The 20,054-nt window shown below is 41.6% G+C and overlaps 1 protein-coding gene across 3 annotated transcripts; it reads left to right on the top strand.

The window, feature by feature from the left end:
• The first annotated feature begins 308 nt into the window (after window positions 1-308).
• Window positions 309-17,954, top strand: LOC143271014 (synaptonemal complex protein 3-like). 3 transcript variants are annotated; one of them, XM_076562728.1, is made up of 9 exons: window positions 309-399; window positions 6,434-6,571; window positions 6,987-7,053; window positions 7,497-7,531; window positions 9,824-9,941; window positions 11,395-11,494; window positions 14,478-14,576; window positions 17,005-17,112; window positions 17,250-17,954. In XM_076562728.1, exons 2-9 carry the CDS (start codon window positions 6,481-6,483, stop codon window positions 17,304-17,306), a joined length of 675 nt encoding a protein of 224 aa, XP_076418843.1. In that variant the 5' UTR covers window positions 309-399; window positions 6,434-6,480; the 3' UTR covers window positions 17,307-17,954. The 3 variants fall into 3 exon arrangements, with proteins under 3 accessions (XP_076418843.1, XP_076418842.1, XP_076418844.1); XM_076562727.1 differs by lacking the exon at window positions 309-399 and adding an exon at window positions 417-620; XM_076562729.1 differs by lacking the exon at window positions 309-399 and adding an exon at window positions 417-638.
• Window positions 17,955-20,054: the final 2,100 nt, after the last annotated feature.

Below are 20,054 nucleotides of genomic sequence, written 5' to 3'. Positions count from 1 at the left end.
CTTTCATTTTCAAGCATGTAAAGGAGTATAAACCTAGAAACTGACAGAGTTTCGTGCTTTGCTTTGTATTTTACACGTTTTCCTTTCATTTTCAAGCGTGTAAAGGAGTATAGACCTAGAAACTGGAAAGCATTTGTCCTGAAGTCAGTGGTCCGTTCCCAGGGCTGAAGACGCCATCAGGATCAACCCGTTTGCCCTTCCAGCGGAGTTGGCCTCGCACTCTATGTGCGCATGTGCGGCCGTTCAGCCAATCAGCGAGCGCCCTGAGGAGCCTGCCTCTTCTCCCGCTCAAATCCCAAAGGTCCTCTGGCCGCGGTGGCGCTGGCACAGCAGCTTTCTCGGTCGGGGCGCCGAGTGCCGGAGGGGGCCGACGTGAGGGTGCTCACTGCCCGATGCCCAGTAAGCGAGTTCGGCTCGGCTGAGGGTTTGGGGTCACTGGAGGAGGCGGTGCTTAGTGAGGAAAATCCTCCGGACGGGCCGGTGACCTCTGGCAGGAAGTCGTTCCCGTGACTTCTGACAGGAGAACGGAGGCGGAGAACCTCACTAACGGCCGAGGGATGAACAGGCCGCGGCCTTCGAGGATGGGCAACCCTTGGAGGACACACTCACGGAGCCTGGCGGTAGAAGCCGAGAGCGGGGTGGGGTGAGGGGATGGGGGTGGGGTGGGCAGGACCGGGGTCTGCGGAACATGGAGCCCTGGGGAGGAGCTGTGGGGGCTGCCCCCATGCTTCTGGGTGGGGCCCAGATCCCTTAGACACAAACTGAGGACCCATCTTCGTTTCCCTCCATGTGGTCTGCTGGTTTGATGCGGACGGTGTGGATGGTGGAGAGCGGGGCGTGGCGAAGGAAAAGGAAAAACAGAGGAGACATTGCAAGGGATTAATAAGTAACCCAGGGTGGGTTCTAACCACTGATCCTCCAGGCCCAATCTCCCACATACTGGGATTAGAGCCCTGCACCACCACGGTCAGCTTCTTCTGTCAGTTGCGGTTTGTTTCTGTAGGGTGGGATCTCCCTTTGTAGCTCAGGCCTTGTCAAGCTTAGACTGGCCTTGAACCTGCAATCTTTAAATTGAAAGACCCCTGGCTGAGATCTTCCTCCGGGAGAGACCCCAAACCCAAGGAACACACCGAAACCACAGATCAGATGCAAAAGCAAGAGGGTTTATTTAGACCAGGTACCTGGGGCGAAGTCTCTTGGAGGACTTGCGCCCCTTCCTAGGGCAAGGGGGACTTTTTATGGGATCCCAGGGGCAGAGGCGCGGTTACAGAAGCGAGAAGCATAGTTACAGGGTCCCTATTGGTTGTTTCAAAGAAGGCCAGGGTGAACTTGGGGTCGTATGTGTGTGGCTGATTTGGCCTTGTCCAGGCCAGCTGCTTATTCCTCAAGGCCAGGGGGCCAGCCATAAAATATCCTGATTTGACTTAACTGTCTTTCTCTCAAGGCCGCCGACCACAGTTATCTCTCTCAAGGCTGGCCATAGCTATCTCTGTCAAGGCCGGGTGGCTGGCTATGGCTGTGAACTCCTGTTTTTCTGATTCCTTTAGAATGGCGTTTCTTAGGCTAAGTTATAGGTGGGGGCGCATTTTATTGGCCCAAAGCCCCATGTCCTCATAATGGAGCGGGGGTCTTTCATTCCCCCATTTTCTTTTGTACCAAATGAAATCTTTCATTTTAGGATGGAGAATAAGGGGTTAACTCTATCTCTGACTGTCTGAGCCTCTGATATTGCTGGGTTAGGATCAAAGCCTGGGCAACAGAAACCTTATCCTTGATGAATTGCACTAATCTGTTGAGGATGTATGACTCAAACAATAAAATGAGCAGAAGGATGATTAGGGGGCCCATAATGGTGGAGACAAGGGTCGTAAACCATGGTGACCTTTGGAACTATCTTTTAAATCATTTCTGTTGAGCATGGCTACTTGGAGCTGTCTGAATTGGCCGGTCTCTATAAGGGCTGCAGTCTTGTATCTACCCCAGCAGCTATTTCGCCCATGGTAATTTTTTTCCAGTAACAGGGCCAGCATCAGGGAAACAGGCTCTCTGGTGATGTCCCTCCTTATGTCAGGAGGACTATTAGGGGGATCAAGGGGACCCCCAGGTGAGTCTTATCTTTAGTGGGTTTGGAGAGTGTTGAACTAGATGTCTCGGTGCTCTCAGCTTCGTCGGGTTCCTTGGCAGCCTTTACATGCGACGTGTGGACCCAAGCCGCTGTCCCGTCAACCTCGGCTCTAGGTTCCTAGATTGATGGCGTCGGACCCAGACAGAGTCCCCAATCTTGAATGGGTGAGGCACCACCGGGCGGTTCAGTTGTTCCCGGCAGGCAGGGGTTTTTACATCGTCTTTTGCATCAGTTGGAGGGCTAGTGGCAAAAGAGGAGATATCAGAGTAAAGGAAATTTACAATTGGTGGGGGAGCCCCATACATGATCTTGAACGGGGTTAGGCCATGAGGCCCAGGAGTATTCTGGGCTCGGTAAAGGGCTAGGGGGAGTAGGAGCACCCAATCTCTAGTGCCAGCTGCAAGCGTTAATTTGGTTAAAGTCTCCTTAATGGTTTTATTTGTACGTTTTACCTGTCCTGAGCTCTGGGGGCTGTATGCACAATGAAGTTTCTAATCGATCCCCAGTAGCCTGGCCACCTTTTGACTTACCTGGGAGACGAAGGCGGGCCCATTGTCTGACCCCAATATCTGGGGTATTCCATACCTGGGAAAGATGTCATCTAGGAGTTTTTTTGGTTACCACGTTAGCGGTCCTTTTCTTGGTAGGCAAGGCCTCTGTCCATCTATGATGTAAGCTTGTCGCTCAGGGCTCCATTCCGCCCCCATTTTTTTTGTTAGTTCCTGGTCCTCCGGGCTTCCGCCATCCGGAGGGCCTGGGTCCGCGCGATCAGCTCTGTCTTTTGGGCCGATGTTCCAGGTGGCAGTGGTGAGGTCCAAACTATCTCCGATTCGGTGGTGACGGCTGCTCCGGCCCTCCGTTCTCCTTCTTGGAGGAAGCTGCTCCCATCCGTGTACCAGGCAGCAGGGTTGCGGGGTTGAGGGAGACAACTGGTCTGAACATCACTCGGTCTGGGGGCTGCTGGACCAGAGCTTTTACCGCATGGGAGGATAACACAGTTAATGGCTGTCCCAAAGTCAGTTTTTCTGCATCCTTGAGCAAAACAGCAATAGCGGCTACCCCGCGCAGACAGGGGGCGGGCCATCCTGCAGCTATCGGGCTTTTATGGCCCCAGTCTCTGTACCAGCATTCCTTTTGCAAAGCCTGAGTTCTCGTCCACGAACAGTTCAAAGGGCTAGGACTTGTAGGAGGGTCCCTTTGGGTCCTGTCCAGATGCCAGCTGAACCTTTTTTTCGGTGGTCCTTTGATACCTCCTGTTACCTGTGGCCCCCTGGACCAAAGCTGTGCGGTCACTGAGAGAGCTTCCGGTATGGGTCAGGACTGAATGTTGAGCCCCGGTGTCCACTAGGAAGGTCACTGGCTGCCCCACAATCTTGAGAGTTATCTTAGGCCGGGGGGGGGGGGGCTCCTGGCCGTGACCTTCTCAATCCTCTAGATTGAGGACCCTTGGCTTAGGTCTCCGAGACCCTGGAGGCTCTTTTTTTTTTTTTTTTTTTTTTGATCAGTCACGAGCCCAATGTCCTCTCTGTTTACAGTAAGCACTTTGTCTTTGTCAAGCAGTGTTTTTTTTGATCTCCCGTCCTAACTTTCTAACTCCCTCTCTGACCTGTCCCTGAGACATTACAGTGGCCAGGACTTTTTTTGTTTGTTTTTTCTCTCCCTCCGTGTCTCTTTAAGTCTTTTTTTAAAAACGCGCTGCCGGCGTCTCTTTCTGGTAACCTGAGCCGAATCGGTAGGGGGTCTAGAGCCCCTTGGAGACCAGCTAAGAGCAACTGGCGATAGAGATATAGGTGTTCCATACCTTTGCTGGTTTGTCCCGCCTTCCTCCTAGGCGACCGGCAATTGGGGAGGAAGCAGGAAACTCATCCTCCACTGTTTGGGGGCCGCTGCAGGAGCCGCCGGTCCCTCCGGCGCTGTCCCCATCCCCGGCCCTGCCTGCGTCGCCGCGGGCCTTCGCGATCAGATTCCCCTGGTCAGCACCAGTTCTAAGTCGGCTGTTAGGCGCCGGCCGAGACGAAGCGCCGCGCGGAAAACCGCGGCCCGGCGGGGCGGACTCCTCCGCCCGCGCGGACAGCCGGGGAGAGCGGGAAGCGAGGGGAGCCCCTCCCAGCGCCGCCTCGGATCCCCGCCACCACCGCCACCGCCGCCGCCACTGACGGCCTGCGGGGACTGGGCAGGGGGCGTCCCGGCGCCCTAGCTTCCCGGCGGCCCCGCCTGCGCGCCCGCCTGCGCGTTCTCTTTTCCCGCACCCGCCTGCAAGCCTGCCCGCGCGCCCGCTTGCGCCGGAGCAGCGGCCCGCGGGGAGAGGAAAAGACTTGCTGGTGTGGGGTTAGGGAGGAACAGGGAGTGGGAGGGATCCGCCGATCTGGCTTCCTCGGCTCCGGGATTCGGCGAGCGCTGCTGCTGCCGGGGGGCCAAGGGGAAGAGAAACGGCTTAACCCATGGGGGAGGTTCTGTTGTCAGGAGTCTCCACATGGCAATGTATGGGACCTGGTCCGGGTGGCCATGGGGACTGGAAGCAAAAACTTTTTCCTTCACCTGTGAAATAAGACTGAGGTTAAAGGTTCCCTGACGAGGCCATCTTATATTTATTTTAACCTAATCGGCCTCGCAAAGAGTGATCTATTTTTTTTTCTTGATTACGACTCCTTCGTTGTTGGCTCGTGTCTTTACGTCTGACCAGTGTTTAAGCATGAGGCTCAAGGGGGTGGTGACAGTCTGTCCTATGGCTGTTTCTAGGAGGAGAACGGTTAAACAGAAAACAAAAAACGACAGACCAATATAAATAAGACTAACACTCGCTGCGCGGCTTCGGTTCCAAACCGAAAACAAAACCAGAAAAACCGTGCCCCCAGAGGGGTCTTTAAACCGTGCCCCCGGAGGGGTCTTCAGACCGTGCCACAGAGGGCACTACAGATCGTGCCTCAGAGGGCACTACAGATTTCCGTGGAACTTCTTTCAGGGTTCCAGATTCCCCTGGGACGTCTCCCAGGGTTCAGCGGCGAAGTCCAGGCCCGTCGGCCTCCTCTTTCAGATCCACTGACACAGACAGATTATCAGACGCAGGCACGGAGACAAACAAACAACATTTAACATTCAGACAAACAGACAACCCTCAGACTGGACAGGGATGACATAAATCAAGGCCGGCCGGCTTACCTCCTGATGGTGGGTCGGTGGTTTCAGGGAGGGGTCTCAATCCCCGTACGGGCCACCAAATGAAAGACCCCTGGCTGAGATCTTCCTCCGGGAGAGACCCCAAACCCAAGGAACACACCGAAACCACAGATCAGATGCAAAAGCAAGAGGGTTTATTTAGACCAGGTACCTGGGGCGAAGTCTCTTGGAGGACTTGCGCCCCTTCCTAGGGCAAGGGGGACTTTTTATGGGATCCCAGGGGCAGAGGCGCGGTTACAGAAGCGAGAAGCATAGTTACAGGGTCCCTATTGGTTGTTTCAAAGAAGGCCAGGGTGAACTTGGGGTCGTATGTGTGTGGCTGATTTGGCCTTATCCAGGCCAGCTGCTTATTCCTCAAGGCCAGGGGGCCAGCCATAAAATATCCTGATTTGACGCATTTTATTGGCCCAAAGCCCCATGTCCTCATAATGGAGCAGGGGTCTTTCAAAATATCTTCTGATGTTTGAAATACTCAGCTTCCTCAAATACCCAGCTTCTCGAATGTCTGGTCTTTCTGTGGGAGGAGTGGTGGTTATGGTGGTGGGTGTTTGTTGTGAATAGACCATACGATCTTTTTCCATGAACACATATTTGCCCAGGTTGATTTCTGATAGCACCATGATTTTACTTTAAAACTGAGCTACAGACTTGCTCACTTTTTAAAAAGAATCTGTGAGACATAGGACCAAAATTCAGATGTCCCAGACGTTAAGAACAGAAATATTTTGCTCTTTTTTTTTGTTGGGGGGGGGGACTCATATAGTGTAGGTTGTGGCCAATTTTGCATTTTTAAAATTGAGAAATGACAAATTGTTTGCTTTGGTTAAAAAGGATACTTTTTTAAAAAAAGAAATCAAAGTTTGGATAGAGACATGTTGAGTAGGATACAGGAGGAGATGGAGAGGGGGAAATGTGCATACATGTCACATGTATTGAATATGTATATGAAATTATCAGTAATATAGGAAAATTATTAAAAAATCAATGTAAAAAGACGAAAAAACTTAATCTTTCAATGAACAAAGATAATTCTTATTTGGTTTTTTGACATTTTAAATTTAGCATTTATTTAAATGATACCTTTGGATTTCCATGACTTCTGAGATTCTTTACCTTTTTGTTTCAACTAAGAAAACATCTGATCGTTTGCCAACAGAAGAAGGGATTTTGGTAGAGTTATGTCTGTAGGAAAGCAGGAGCGCTTAGTGCTTTTTGACTTTGATGATGAAGAAGATGGTCTGAGTGTTTTGAAGAAGGCTCTGTCTGAAGGTACAGCATATCCAGTGTTGGGCATTGATTGTGTCCTGGAGTTCATCTGATTGTTACCTAGTCTCAGATTTTCTGATACTTTCATTTCTAATTTTAGATGTACATTTCTCTACCGGAGTTTTAGTGATGCATATAGCTTCTCTTGGCTCTGTAGTCCCGTTATATTGAGAAATAATGAAGAACTTAAAATGGTTTTACCCCAGGAAGACTTGAAAATTGGTCATATAAAATGCTGACAAATTGTGAATTGATTTCATAAAACCTGCAAAGAAATTATTTCATTTCTGTAGCTGCTTCAAAAATTTACATTGAGAAAAGTTCCAGAGAAATGCAAATGAAGATAGCACTTTGCTAACTATTAGTAATATAACATAATTAATTTCCAATGTGTTTTTCATTTGTATTGTTAATACAGAAAAGAGCCCAGTGTTGAACAAAGATGAGAGGAAATGCCCTCCTGCAGAAGTGGATGAAGCTATGGGGTAAAATTTTCAAATACTTTTTTTTGCCAGTTCAATAGAGTACTTCAAATGTAGTGCCTGTGATTCCTGCTCTAGAGAGGTGGATGAAGGTAGATCAGAAATCCGAGGTCATCTTCAGCTATATACGTATTTCAACCTAGCCTGGACTCCTTGAGACCTGGTTAGTTGGGAAGAAGGGGTTCAGCAAGAGTGAGAGACAGATAAAAGAAAGTAATGGGGATGTACGTGTATGAATTGTCAGCAATAAAATAATAACAAAGGTTTACTTTAGTTGTCTAAGAAATAGTTTATGTTAGGTTGCATGTGACATTTGTTCCAACCCATATGCTATATATTATAAATAAATAAAAGAACTTTTTGTGTAAAGTTTTGTTTGTGCTAGGCAAATGATCTACCACTGAACTGTATTTCCAGCTTTAATTTTTATTGTAATTTCTTCACAGAGATGAAATACACACTATGTTGGATAAATACAGAGGTATGTTTTTTGGAGAATAGTATGTTAACACTATATATTAATTCTTATGTAAAAGGAAGTGTTAATTGGTGTTCTATAGAACTGTCATTTAATGCTTTCTTAGCACTGGATTTCACATGAATTTTGTGATTTAAAAACATAAATTTTGCTGCTTAAAATTTTCCATGATAAAACAAAGTAAAAATGATGCCTTTAGACCTGTGAGTCTCATATAGAATTTTAGAAGAAAAAAATAGATGGAGAAAATTTTACAATTCTTTCTATTCCCAGACTAATAGTTCCCACAAGTGATTCTATGTATCAGGTTTTTATTTCCAAAATGTATTTTGTAAGACTCTTGCTGAAATCCCTTTTCTGTGAAGGAGAGCATGATCCTGAACACTAATAAAATTCTTCATTATTATTTGTTAAGATTTATTTTCTTTTTAATTATGTGTCTCCATGGGGGTATGTGCACATGTAAGTGTCTGTCACACTCTGAAGATGGAGTAGGATATCCTGGAGCTGGAGTTAGAGGCAGTTGTGAGCTGTGTAACATGGAACTGGGAAATGGTCTCAAGTCCTCAAAAGAGCAGCAAGCACTTGGAACCACTGAGCCATCTCTCCAACCCCTTTATAATTACTTTTATATCCAAAACTGTGAGGGTACTGGCTTATCGGTTAAGACTGATTGCTTCCCTTGTAAATGACCTGAGTTCTGTTCCCAGCATCCTCATGGTAGATTATAGCTATTTCTAACTCCAGTTCTGGAGGATCTTACTCCCTCTTCTGATCTCTGAGGGCACATACAAGTTATATATACATACTTGCATGCAAAACATTCATCTACATCAAGTGAAGAAAATCGAAAATAAAAGTTGTGAAAGGGAAAGATCTGAAATTTAAATACTGTTCATCACTTGTATAAACTCCCTTTTATATAGTATTTTGTTAATTACTTTGTTAATTTTGTGTTGCTTCCTTGTTTTTAAGACAGGATCTTACTATGTAGTTCGAGTTGATCTGGAACTTGATCTGAAGCCCAGTCTAGGCTTAAACTGTAGATCTCCTGTGGCAGCCAGAGGTTGAAATTGGAATGTCTTCCTCAGTCATTTCATGTGTGTGTGTGTGTGTGTGTGTGTGTGTGTGTGTGTGAGAGAGAGAGAGAGAGAGAGAGTTTTGCCGTCATATATGCATGCAAAACATGCTTGTCTCTTGCCTTCAAGAGCCAGAAGAAAGAATTTATTCCTCTAGGAATGGAGGTATAGATCATTGTGAGGCACCATGTGTGTATGCAGGGGAAATGAACCCGAGTTCTCTGAAGAGCAACCAATGTTGTTAAGCACTGAGAAATCTCTCCAGGGCCTTCCTTTTTTCTTGAGAGAGGATCTCTTTGTATCTGCACCTCATCATTTCGGAGAGATTGAATGTCCAAGGAGTCCGAAGGAGCTGCCTGTCTCTGCCCCTCAGTGCTGTGGTCAGGGACACACAACATCACAGCTGGCTTTTATGTGGGTGGTGGGGAATCAAACTCAGGGCCTCTTGCTTGGCATAGAAGGCATTTTAAACACTGAGCCATTTCCCCAGACAAAAGCTATTTTTCCATCTTCGGTATTTTGCTAGTTTTTATAAAAATATATTTAGGATTATCGTTGACAATATTTTAAACAAATATCTTATTTTTTTAATCATGACTTGGATTATAATACTCAAAAGAGTAATTTTATGTATTTTAAAGCTTGAGTTATAAGACGATCCTTCAGGATCATTTCTGTAGTTAAAAGTTTGACTTCTAACCACTGTTCAAATGCTGGCTAATAAAGCTGATGTCAGTGGGATATTATTTTTTTGAATTTAGAAGTATTTCCCTTCTGCTAAACTGTTTTTGAAGCACTTAAAATTTATCTTCAACATTTTTCTCCTGGGTTCATTATTATTGTGTCTAATTTTAAAATTTTCTTCCATTAGGAAAATCAGAACTAAGGTAAGGTTGAACATTTCTCATCCAAAATATATAGGGCCAAAAATATTTTGGATTTCAGAGTTTTGTGTATTTTATGTTATTTGCATTGACTTCACTGGTTGTCCATCCCTAGTCTGAAAATGCAAAATTCTAAGTACTCTACAGTGGGAAACTTTTTGTGCACCATGTTGGTGATATATTTCAATTTAATTTTAAGTGTCAGTGATATTGTTTAATAATCTTTAGCCATATCTACTTATCTATAGCTATATATCTATATCTATATATATACTTGAATATTTAGGAACAATTGAAGCTATTTTTAACATCAACCTTTATTTTCGATATAGATGGGATTAATAAATCTCTACTTAAAAAGAGAAGAAGAGTGCAAAACCTCTCTGAAACTGTTTCCAAAAAGAGTAGCTACAAGATGAAACAAGTTTGGGGAACCAAACAACAGCGAATGTAAGTTTGCTGGCATTTTTAAGTGCCAAGTTTATATCATCTCTGAGTATATATTGGTGCAAATTACTTATGAAAATAGTATCACCTGTCTATTGGAATCTCCAGTGAAATGTTTCAATTGAATTTTCTCTAAGTAAGTAGTAGTACAGCTGTTGATTTTAAATACAGTGCTTTTACTCTGTGAGGAAAGGTCACGAGGCATGAGAAAACCCAGTCTCAGAGCTTTATTTTGGGGCCTGAGTGAAGAGAGCATGGCAGGCCTGTGGAAGAGATACGTGAGGAGAAGGGACAGAGGTGGGAGGAGAAGAGAGAGGGGAAGAGTCTGTGATCAGCTTTTTAAGGATTTCCCTGCACATGCGCATGTGGGCTTAAGGAGCTATGCCATGCATGTGCAGATTACCTGACTACACTGCACGCATTTGCATAATGCGCAGCATAGTGATGATGTAAGTCCCCTTGCTTAGCTACTGAACTGCCCATGTGTGGTCATACAACTGGAGGAGTGGCAGAATCCTAACAATAATCCCATGTCTTCATAGAAGTGAGACATATTTCGTGGAAGTCAGTGAAGATTACATGCTCTTCCTTCCAAAGAACAGTTGAGAGAGTTATTATTTTAAAAGTAATTCATGTTCACTCTGGAAAAACATTTATTAAGTAAATGGTAGATGACATATAAACTATTCAATGTCTTTTAGTTAACTGTGTGGACAATGTAAAATATACTTCATTTTACATCAAAACTAATTTGTGTTATTTTAATTTACCTAACTATTCTTTGTACTGAATCACATCTGCCAAAAGGGATTAGTAAAATATTTCTACTTAGAATTTACTTTTTGTGTTTTTTTTTTTTTTTTTTGTTATTTGAAACTGAGTTTCTCTGTGTGCCCCTGGCTGTCCTGGAGCTTTCTCTGTTGACCAGGCTTGCCTTGAACTCACAGAGATCTGCCTGCCTCTGCCTCCTGAGTGCTGGGATTAAAGATATGCGCCACCACCCCCCAGCTGAAATAATTTGCTTTTTGTTGGAACCTGTAGAAATAGTGAAAAATTATTTGGAGATTAAATTAATCTTCCCTTGAAATATGTGTGTTTATATATATATATATATATGTGTGTGTGTGTGTGTGTGTGTGTGTGTGTGTGTATGTATATATATGGGAGATATATACATGATATATATGCATCCTTATATTTTATATATACACATATATGATAAAATTTCCTTGGATTTCAAGAGGCAAACCATATGAGAAGATTTTTAGTAAGGAAAAGACGTATTTTTAGAATTTATATAAATCTACTTTTACTCTTGGGTTCCCACCAGAATATTTAAACTGTTAAACTGTTATGATTTCCTTCTTTTTTATCGTATAAAATATGTCAATTTAATTTTGTTTTAATTATTTTCATATTGGTATAAAATGTGAGACTTTATCCTTATGTTTTACAGGCTGGAAGTTAACAATAAGTATTTCCTGCAGTTGATGGATCTGTTTAAGCAGTGGGATTTGGAGAAGCAGAAATACAAGAAACAGCAAGAAAACCTAATTGTTGGTATCGCAATTAGCTTTATAATTAATCTTTGATAGCAAGATTTCAAGTAGGACTCTAGATGCTCGCCTTCAATAGGCCTGGGGAGCTAACCCAAGGTGCATTACCCACTGTTACCCAGTTCTGGTCCTGCAGAACCGTAACCACAGAAGTATAGGCAAATATACCACAGATTCCACTGGGCTCCTTATAGTAGCTGGGATTCTTATCATTTCAAACAAAAGAAACTTTTGAAAGACTGAAGGTGGTTTACTTCTTGCTGTGAAATAAATCGTGGGTAAGTTAGATTTAGGTACGGTTGAATGGAAAACGGGGGTATTTTAGGAACTATCTTTCTTGATGTTGTTGCAAGTTATTCTTGGGGTTACTAAGTTAATCCTTCCAATCCTATGTTTCCTCCAACATTGGAACATGCAGTGGACTGAGACAGACTTTCTCACTACTGCTGGTAGAACAGCATCACCGAGTTCTTTGTGGTCATTTGCCCATTCCTGAAAAAACACACTGTACTTAGATTATGATTTGGTTTAGCTTTTCTTTCCTTTATTCCTTTCCTCTCTCCCTCCCTTTCTCCCTTCCCCCTTCCTTTCTTTCCTTTCTTTTTCTCTCTTTTCTGTCCCTCTTCCTTCTCCATTGCTCCCCCATACCCTTGCTCCCTGCTTCTTGTGATGTGAAACTGAAGACAGGGCCTTTTACAAACTAGTGAATCACGCCACGGCCTAACCACAGCACCAGTACAGGAAACGGTTTACTTTCAATGTCCAGAGCTGTAACACAACTCAAGTCCCCCTCACACATTATATAGCTGTATTAGTTACTCTTTATATTTTCTTCTTTCATTGCTTATAATCATCAAAAAAATTAAACCTGGGCTGGAGAGATGGCTCAGAGTTTAAGATCCATGGCTGTTCTTCCAGAGGTCCTGAGTTCAATTCCCAGCAACCACATGGTAGCTCCACACAAGCACCTGTAATGAGATCTCGTGCCCTCTTCTGGATTGCAGGGATACATGCAGGCAGAACACTGTATACATAATAAATAAATAAAATCTTTCAATACAAAAATTAAACCTAAGTTCTGGGGAAACAGGTCATATCAAATAATTTTGGACTTCATAGGTCAGCTTAGTTTTGCAAATGTTCAATTTGACATACACAAGAAATTTTGTCTAGGAAGATATTGAATAGGCCAATGACTTATATAAGTCTGAGATTCTGGAGAGAACGCTGAACTAAAGCTACAAAGTTAAAATTCTCCGCTTAAATGCAGGTTTTTAACCATAAACCTGCATGAAATCACCAAGGGAGTGATTAAAAATGTAAATAGGAAGTCTGAGGATAGGCCACTAGGGGCCTAGTTGGTAGAAATTCAACTACCCCAAATGAAGGAATTATTTATAAAGAAAAGACCCTTAATTGTGCCATATACTGCCTATAGACCAGATAAGCTAGATTTAACAACAGGATTAAATTTAACAGAATGATTTGGTTGGAAAAATGATTACAAAACTAATTAGAAGCAGGTGTGGTAGTGACAAGTTTAGTCCCAACACTTGCAAGGCCAAGGCAGGTAGATCTCTCAGTTCGAGGCCAGCCTTGTCTACAGAGTGTGCTCCAGACAAGACAGTAAGACTGTCTGAAAAATAAAATGAATTAGAATTAGAATTAGAATTAGAATTAGAATGGGTACAGGACAGAACAGGAAAGAAAGGACTGCTTAGTAGGAGAACAAATGAAACAGGTTTGTAGAGATTCTTGTGTGATTTGGCTTTTTGAGCTGAGAGATAACATGTTTGTGTGTTAATAGGAATAATCTTTTTGTTGTTGTTTTGGTTTTTTGAGAGAGGGTTTCTCTGTGTAACAGCCCTGGCTATCCTGGAACTCCCTCTGTAGACCAGGATGGCCTCGGACTCACATAGATCCACCTGCCTGTGCCTCCCAAGTTGCTGGGATTAAAGGTGTGTGCCACCACTGCCTGGCAATAGGAATAATCTGTAGACAAATTAATTATTTACTTTTTTGTGGTCCTGGGGGCCTGAAATTAGAACCTAGGGTTTCATCCATGATAGCAAATGCTCTTAGCACTAAACTATACCCACAGACATTTCTTACTTTTCCTTATGAGACAAGGTTTCATTAAATTTCCCAGGCTGGCGTGTGGTTCAGGCATGCCTTGTCCTTGTGATCCTCATGCTTCATCCCCCCAAAGCAGCTGATATGGCAGACAGAAGTTAACTGGCCTGGCTAGAGGGTCAAATTACAAATGTAAGGTAGAGGAGGTAAAGGCTGAATTCTTGAGTTTGAATGGGCATGTGAGACAGAACATGGTAAAGAGCAAGTATGTTGTATCCTGAGAAATGAGAGCATAGACAGATACAGGTTGGTAAAGAGAGACTTGATGTTTTCTTTGTGATGTTTCTGTATACATAGTGAAATAAGGACATCAGGTAGTGAAAATGATTCCACCAAGTAGACTAGCTAGAGTTGAATTTTCCAAACTCGGGGTTTAGAAAAGTAAAAGTGAGAGAGTTAAAATTAATTATATTGTAGACATTGAGATTTCAGAGAATGAGCTCTTACTTGGATATGAAGATTTTCTACTTGTTCTCATGTGGTGGTGCATGCCGGTAATGACAGATATTTGGTAGACTAAGGAAGAAGCACAAGTCCCAGCTAGCATGTGCAATATAGGGTGACCCTGTCTCAAAAAGTTAAACAATTCCTTTTCAGCGAATGGTGGGGTCATTATATTGCATATTAATTATTTTTAAAATTACTTAAACTTAGACATAATCTTTGTCAAAGTCAAATGTTAAATGTATTCATTTTCAAATTATTTCTTTTGACTTCAGTATGGAATTATTCTTTTGCTTTAAGGGTGAAAATGTAGCTTAGAGATACAGCATTGACCTATAAAATATAAAGATTAGAAGAACAACAAAAACATTTTCCAAAATACATAAGCATTCCTTTACATTTGTAGAATATTTTCCAACAACAGAAGATGATGCTAAGACAGTGCAAAATTAAACAGATGCAGAGAATGAAACTAATTATGCAGATGGTTACACGATACATACAGGTATGTTGTACCCAGAAATGGAACACCTCAGATAATATGTGTATAATGTTGATTTTCCAGCTGATTAGGGAAACATTTGAATATGAAATTTTAACTGCTTTTCAGTTTGAATTGTTATGGACAAAAGTGTTAAGTATAGTTGTAGAGCTCTAATTGTTTTGTGATGATTATTCAAGATAGGAAATGCAAATTAGTAATTTTACCTAACAATGTACTTGCCATGCATCATAGTCATAACTGATTAACTCTTGAGTCACCATTTCCTATTTATCTGAGATGAGGTCTGTGAATCAGTTCTACATTATCATCTGTATTTGCATCCCAGTGTTTGTTGAATAGGAAATACTGAATTGAAATTGTGGACTTTTTCTTTTCAAATGTATTATAGAAGTACTTTCTGACATCCTCAGTTCTGGAATGTTACACTGACCAAAAATGACTGTAATGCTACTTTATAATCATTAGAGGTAACCAAGATAGTACTAGACTGTTGAGGAGATTTTTAGATTGAGAGTTGCCTGTTTATACATAAGCATATTACTAAACTTGGTTCTCAATATTAAATAGTTTTAAAAGGATGTTAAAAGGTATGTTATTAAAATTTTTAAAATATCTTTCATGGAAACAAAAGTTATTTTAAGTGTTTTCAGGCAGAGACCTTGTCAGCTTTCTGTAATGTTCCCTAGGAACAGTTTTTTGATTGGTATCAATATTTGATAAAGCACTAATCAAGCTTTCACCTAAATAGTATCATCACTGAATGTTCCCATTTACCATTAGGAACATTAGTGTAATGTTTAACTCTTCCATATCTTTTAGGTTCTGAAATTGAGCTTCTGTGCAGTGGCTCATTATTTCATCAAGTCTTTCTTATCGCTATTAACCTTAGTTCATTCTTTCTGCTAGGAAACCTTATCATCTGTGTACTTTGAAAACTCTTAACTGATTTCTCTTCTTCAGTCCATCCTTCATAGGTCTGTCATGTTGTCTTTCTACAACATCTCTTCCTTCCTGCACATCCATCAGTGACTTCTCAGGTGTTATAAGTTTCTTAAATACATTCTAGCTATTTAGATTCCCCATGACTGAGTCTCGTTTTAAGCACCATTTCCTCCATGTACCTACAATCCCCACCTCTACACAACTGCTTTGTCTCACCCCACAGACTGTACTCCTGTGCTCTGGGAGTGTTGTTCTCCAATATGTTTCAGTCCTCCTTATCTGTTGATGTCTTGTTCATTTACCAGCTAAACTAAAATCTTTACCACTCTAATCTCTGTAGATACAGAAAGCTGCATTTCTATTTGTATTTTAACTTATTTGCACTGTTGTTTATATTGTTCCTCATTGAAGAAAAATAAAGCAATCTCCTCTTACTATTGTTATTGTTATTATTACTACATTAAGTAATTCATTTTGGGGACAATAGGAAGTAGAATAATAGTTTATTGAGTGGATAGTAACGGTTTAAAATTGATTTCTTTTGGCTGGATGTGATGGTACATGCCTATACTGCTAGTATTAAGGAGGCTAGGGTAGGGGGATATCAAATTTGAGGATTGACTGAGATACATTGTGAGACCCTGCCTTAAAAAATACTTCATATATATATATATATATATATATATATATATATATATATATATATATGAAGTTTTTTAAATGTAAAAAACCCTGAATGCTAAAACGTGATATTTCTGAGACAGGTCTCACTCTATTGCCTTATCAGGCCTGCTATGTAGGCCAGACAAGCCTTGAATTCACAGAGATCCACTTGTCTTGGCCCTCAAGTGCTTGGATTAAGGGTATGCCCCACCATATACAGATTAAAAATGTAATTTTCAATTTACATAATTTAAAAAGATTTCCACAGGTCAGATCATTTTCTTCCCTTAGTGAATTCATGTCACATTTACCACTAGTCCAAATAAAATATAATCTGACATTTGGAAACCTACTAGAAAATTTCAAAATTATCTTACTGTTGGGACCTTGTAGTCTTAATCCTATGTCTTTAGTCTTTGCTTTTCTTTGAGTCAGGTCCCACTGTGTTGCTCAGGCTTACTTCTAGATCTCTGTTCTCCTTCTTGAGCCTCCAGATACCTAGGAATCTTGTGATACTGCACAACATTTTTGTTGTTGTTTGTTTGCTTTGGCTTCATCTTGATCTTAACAGTTCATTAAACCTTTGTTTGGGAGATAGTATGCTAATTTAGTCTCTTTAACAACATTTGATTCATATCTGATGTCTTTTACTTCATTCTATATTATTATTATTCATTTCTAATTTATAATGTTTTGAAAAATGGAATAAATAATAACCATTGATGAGTATTAATAAAGTCTCACTTGTGAAAATAAATTTTACAATTTAGAATCTAAGATGAAACAGGATGGTTTACAACTGAACTTGCCTTTTGTGTTTTAGATTTTGAAGAACATTGAGGATAAGAATAATAATGATCGAAGTACTGCTTCATTTGTTGAACTTAAAAAAGAAATAGCTGAGTATCAAAAGAAATACATGATGGAAACGGTAAGTTATATTTTAATCTGGAAGTTTTATACATATATATATATAAAATTTAGCAGAAGCACTGAAGTATTTTATTTACTAAAATATGCATAACAACTAAAAATTCATCATTTTTATTTTCTCCTTCTATGAGACAGCAGCAGCAAGAGATTGCAAATATTCGAAAGTCTCTTCAATCCATACTATTTTCATGATTCTTTGAAGAAAACATGAACCTGTGTGGAGCAATATAATTCTAATGTTAGATAAAAAAAAGCATGTTTTTATGGTGGAAATTCACATTTAAATAAAATGAGAACAGCAAATAACTAGCACCTATTCTGATGTTTCCAGGTTTTAACTCTTTTGTTGTTAATTAGTGAGATTTTTCTGTGCAGCAATGTGAATTCACTTTTGTGAATAAAGATTAGTTTGTTTGTTTTTTGCCATTAGTGTATTGCTTTGTTTTATTTTGGAGACATGATCTTACCATGTGACCCAGACTAGTCTCCTATTTCTGAGCTCAAGTGATCCTCACAACTCAGCCTCCAAAGTGCCTGTGATTTTTAATTTTGATTTGCTGATATATGTATAGTATTTATGTATATGTACTATATGTATAATACTTATCTCAAAATTGAACATGTTTATGTGCCTCTTCATAAAAAGGCAGCAGCAAAAGATTGCAAATTCTCTCAAAAGCTTTTACAATTTATTATTGTACTTTCCAAATAAAATAAAAATGGCATGTGACTGGCAGCCATTTCTCTGTAGCAAGGTTTCAACTCTTTTATTGTAAAAGTATTTTTTTCCTCTAACACTGTCAACTCATTTTATCATCAATAAAGAGTATTTAAGTTTAAGTTTTGGCTTCTGAATATTTTTTAATCACTCATAACAGGTACAAACATAGTATTATAAAATGTCAAATTGAGCATTGTATTATGTTATAGGTTTTTCTGTCTTGTCTCGTTTTTTGAGACAGATTCTAACCGTGTTTCCCAAACCAGTCTTGAACTCCAGCGCTCAAGTGATCTTCACATCTCGCCTTCTAGATACCTTGTACTATAGGTGTGTGTCACAGTACTGAGCTTCTTTTTTTTTTGAAGGAAAATATTCAAGATCCCCATTTTACATGTATATCACCTTCTTTGTGTTTAGTAAAATATCAGTCCAATTTGAGGGAAATAAAATATTCTTTGATTTATAAAACTTACTTAAAACAAACCTTGTGTCTAACAATAACTCAAACTGCCGTGTGTGCCTGCAGCTGCCATGCTCCCTGCCACAAAGATAGTGGACTGAGCCTCTGAAACTGTAAGCCAGCCCCAGTTAAATGCTGTTCTTCATAAGAGTTGCAAGGATCCCCTGGGACAGGGCAATAGAGTAGAGTTTGCTGATGGGGAGGGGAACAGGGGGAATCTGGTTGGGGGTATATGGAGAGACTGCAGGGAGAGGCAGCTGGAATTGGGGGGAACTTGGGGGTAATGTAGTAACCTAGTGCAGTGGAAACTTCCTGAAATCTATAAGGGTGACCCTAGTGAGGACCCCTAGCAATGGAGGATACAGAATCTGAAATGGACATCTTTTGTAGCCAGGCAAGGCTTCCAGTAAGGAGCTGGAATTGCATTCAGTCACGTCTTTGGCCAAAGGGGTTCTGTGGAAATCCCCAAATACCCCAGGCTCATGCTAGGACAGAAGGTCGCCCTCCAAATACTGATAGCAGGGTGGTCTTATTACAGAGGACAATATCCACATAGCTCATTGAATGTAGAGAAGTTAGGTGGTACCTTCATGGAACCATCACAGCTATGGTCTAGTCTCTGGTGTGGGAAGGTACTTTTCAGGCCACTAAAAGAGAAACGTGGACAGCAACCAAGCCACAAAACCTTCATCCTACAATCGGCCTGCAAGATATGCAGGGGGAGGGGGAATGGTGGTGCAGAGCTTGTGGGAGTGGCCAACTAATGTCTGGTTTAACTTGACGTCCATGTCATGAGCAGGGGCCCATGCCCAACAATGCCTGGATAGCCCAGAGACCTAGGGTAGAACCAGACATGACAGGCTAAACAAATAAACAAACAAACAAATAAATGTAAATAAAACAATGAAATGATTCCCTATGATATTCTGCTATACTCACAGACTGGTTCCTTGTCCAGTCCTCACCAGAGACACTTCCTCCAGCAGCAGATTGGATCATGTGCAGAGATCCAGAACCAGAAGTATGGAGTCTAAATTGGAGGTCTCCATTCGGTCCCTTCCCTTGGAGTTCAAGAAACCCTGTAGAGGAGAGAAAGGAAAGACTATAGGAGTCAGAGGGAACGGAGGACAGCGGGAGAACATGGTCTACTGAATCAGCTATGCTGGGCTCACCTGGGCTCACAGAGACTGAAGTGACAAGCACCGGCCTGCATGGGTCTGTGCCAGGTCTTTGTGTACATGGTATAGCTGTTAGCTTGGTGTTCTTGTGGGACTTGTTTCTAACAGTGGGAGTGGAACGATCTCTGACTCTTTTGTCTGCACTTGGGACACTTGAGCCTCGATGAAAGCTTTTGCCTTGGCTTACTGTATCTTGTCTTGTCATATTTGGTTGTGGTCTCTGGGAGTCCTCCTCCTTTCTGAATGGAAACACAGGGGGATTAGATCTGGGGGGAAGGGGTTTGTGGGGACCTGGGAGAAGGGGAGGGAAAGGAAACTGGCTGGGATGTATTGTATGAGAGAAGAATCTACTTCCAAATGAAACAAAACAGAAGTCTTTAGACTGTTTATGCACATCTGAAGCCAGTCAATTTTACCACTGATTTCATTGTCCTTGAACATATTCTGAGATGAGCAAAGTGGTTGAATTTGATCATGGAGCCCAGGCTTTTCCTTTGTCAATTTATCCAGAAATGGTAGGACCAACCAACCAGTATCATCATTTTCCTTGTTTTTCCACAAATTGTCAAAAATTTTATGTA

The sequence above is a fragment of the Peromyscus maniculatus genome, chromosome X, assembly GCF_049852395.1.
Source record: "Peromyscus maniculatus bairdii isolate BWxNUB_F1_BW_parent chromosome X, HU_Pman_BW_mat_3.1, whole genome shotgun sequence".
Classification (NCBI taxonomy): Eukaryota; Metazoa; Chordata; class Mammalia; order Rodentia; family Cricetidae; genus Peromyscus; species Peromyscus maniculatus.
Note: the sequence above shows the minus strand (reverse complement) of the source record. Positions and strands in the feature narration are given on the sequence as shown.

Excerpts from the sequence above, each read along its gene's own strand:
- LOC143271014 (XM_076562728.1), top strand. The coding sequence starts at position 6,481 with ATGTCTGTAGGAAAGCAGGAGCGCTTAGTGCTTTTTGACTTTGATGAT. Across the intron at positions 7,054-7,496 it reads GAAGTGGATGAAGCTATGGG|AGATGAAATACACACTATGT; the intron begins GTAAAATTTTCA and ends ATTTCTTCACAG. Across the intron at positions 7,532-9,823 it reads TATGTTGGATAAATACAGAG|ATGGGATTAATAAATCTCTA; the intron begins GTATGTTTTTTG and ends TTTTCGATATAG.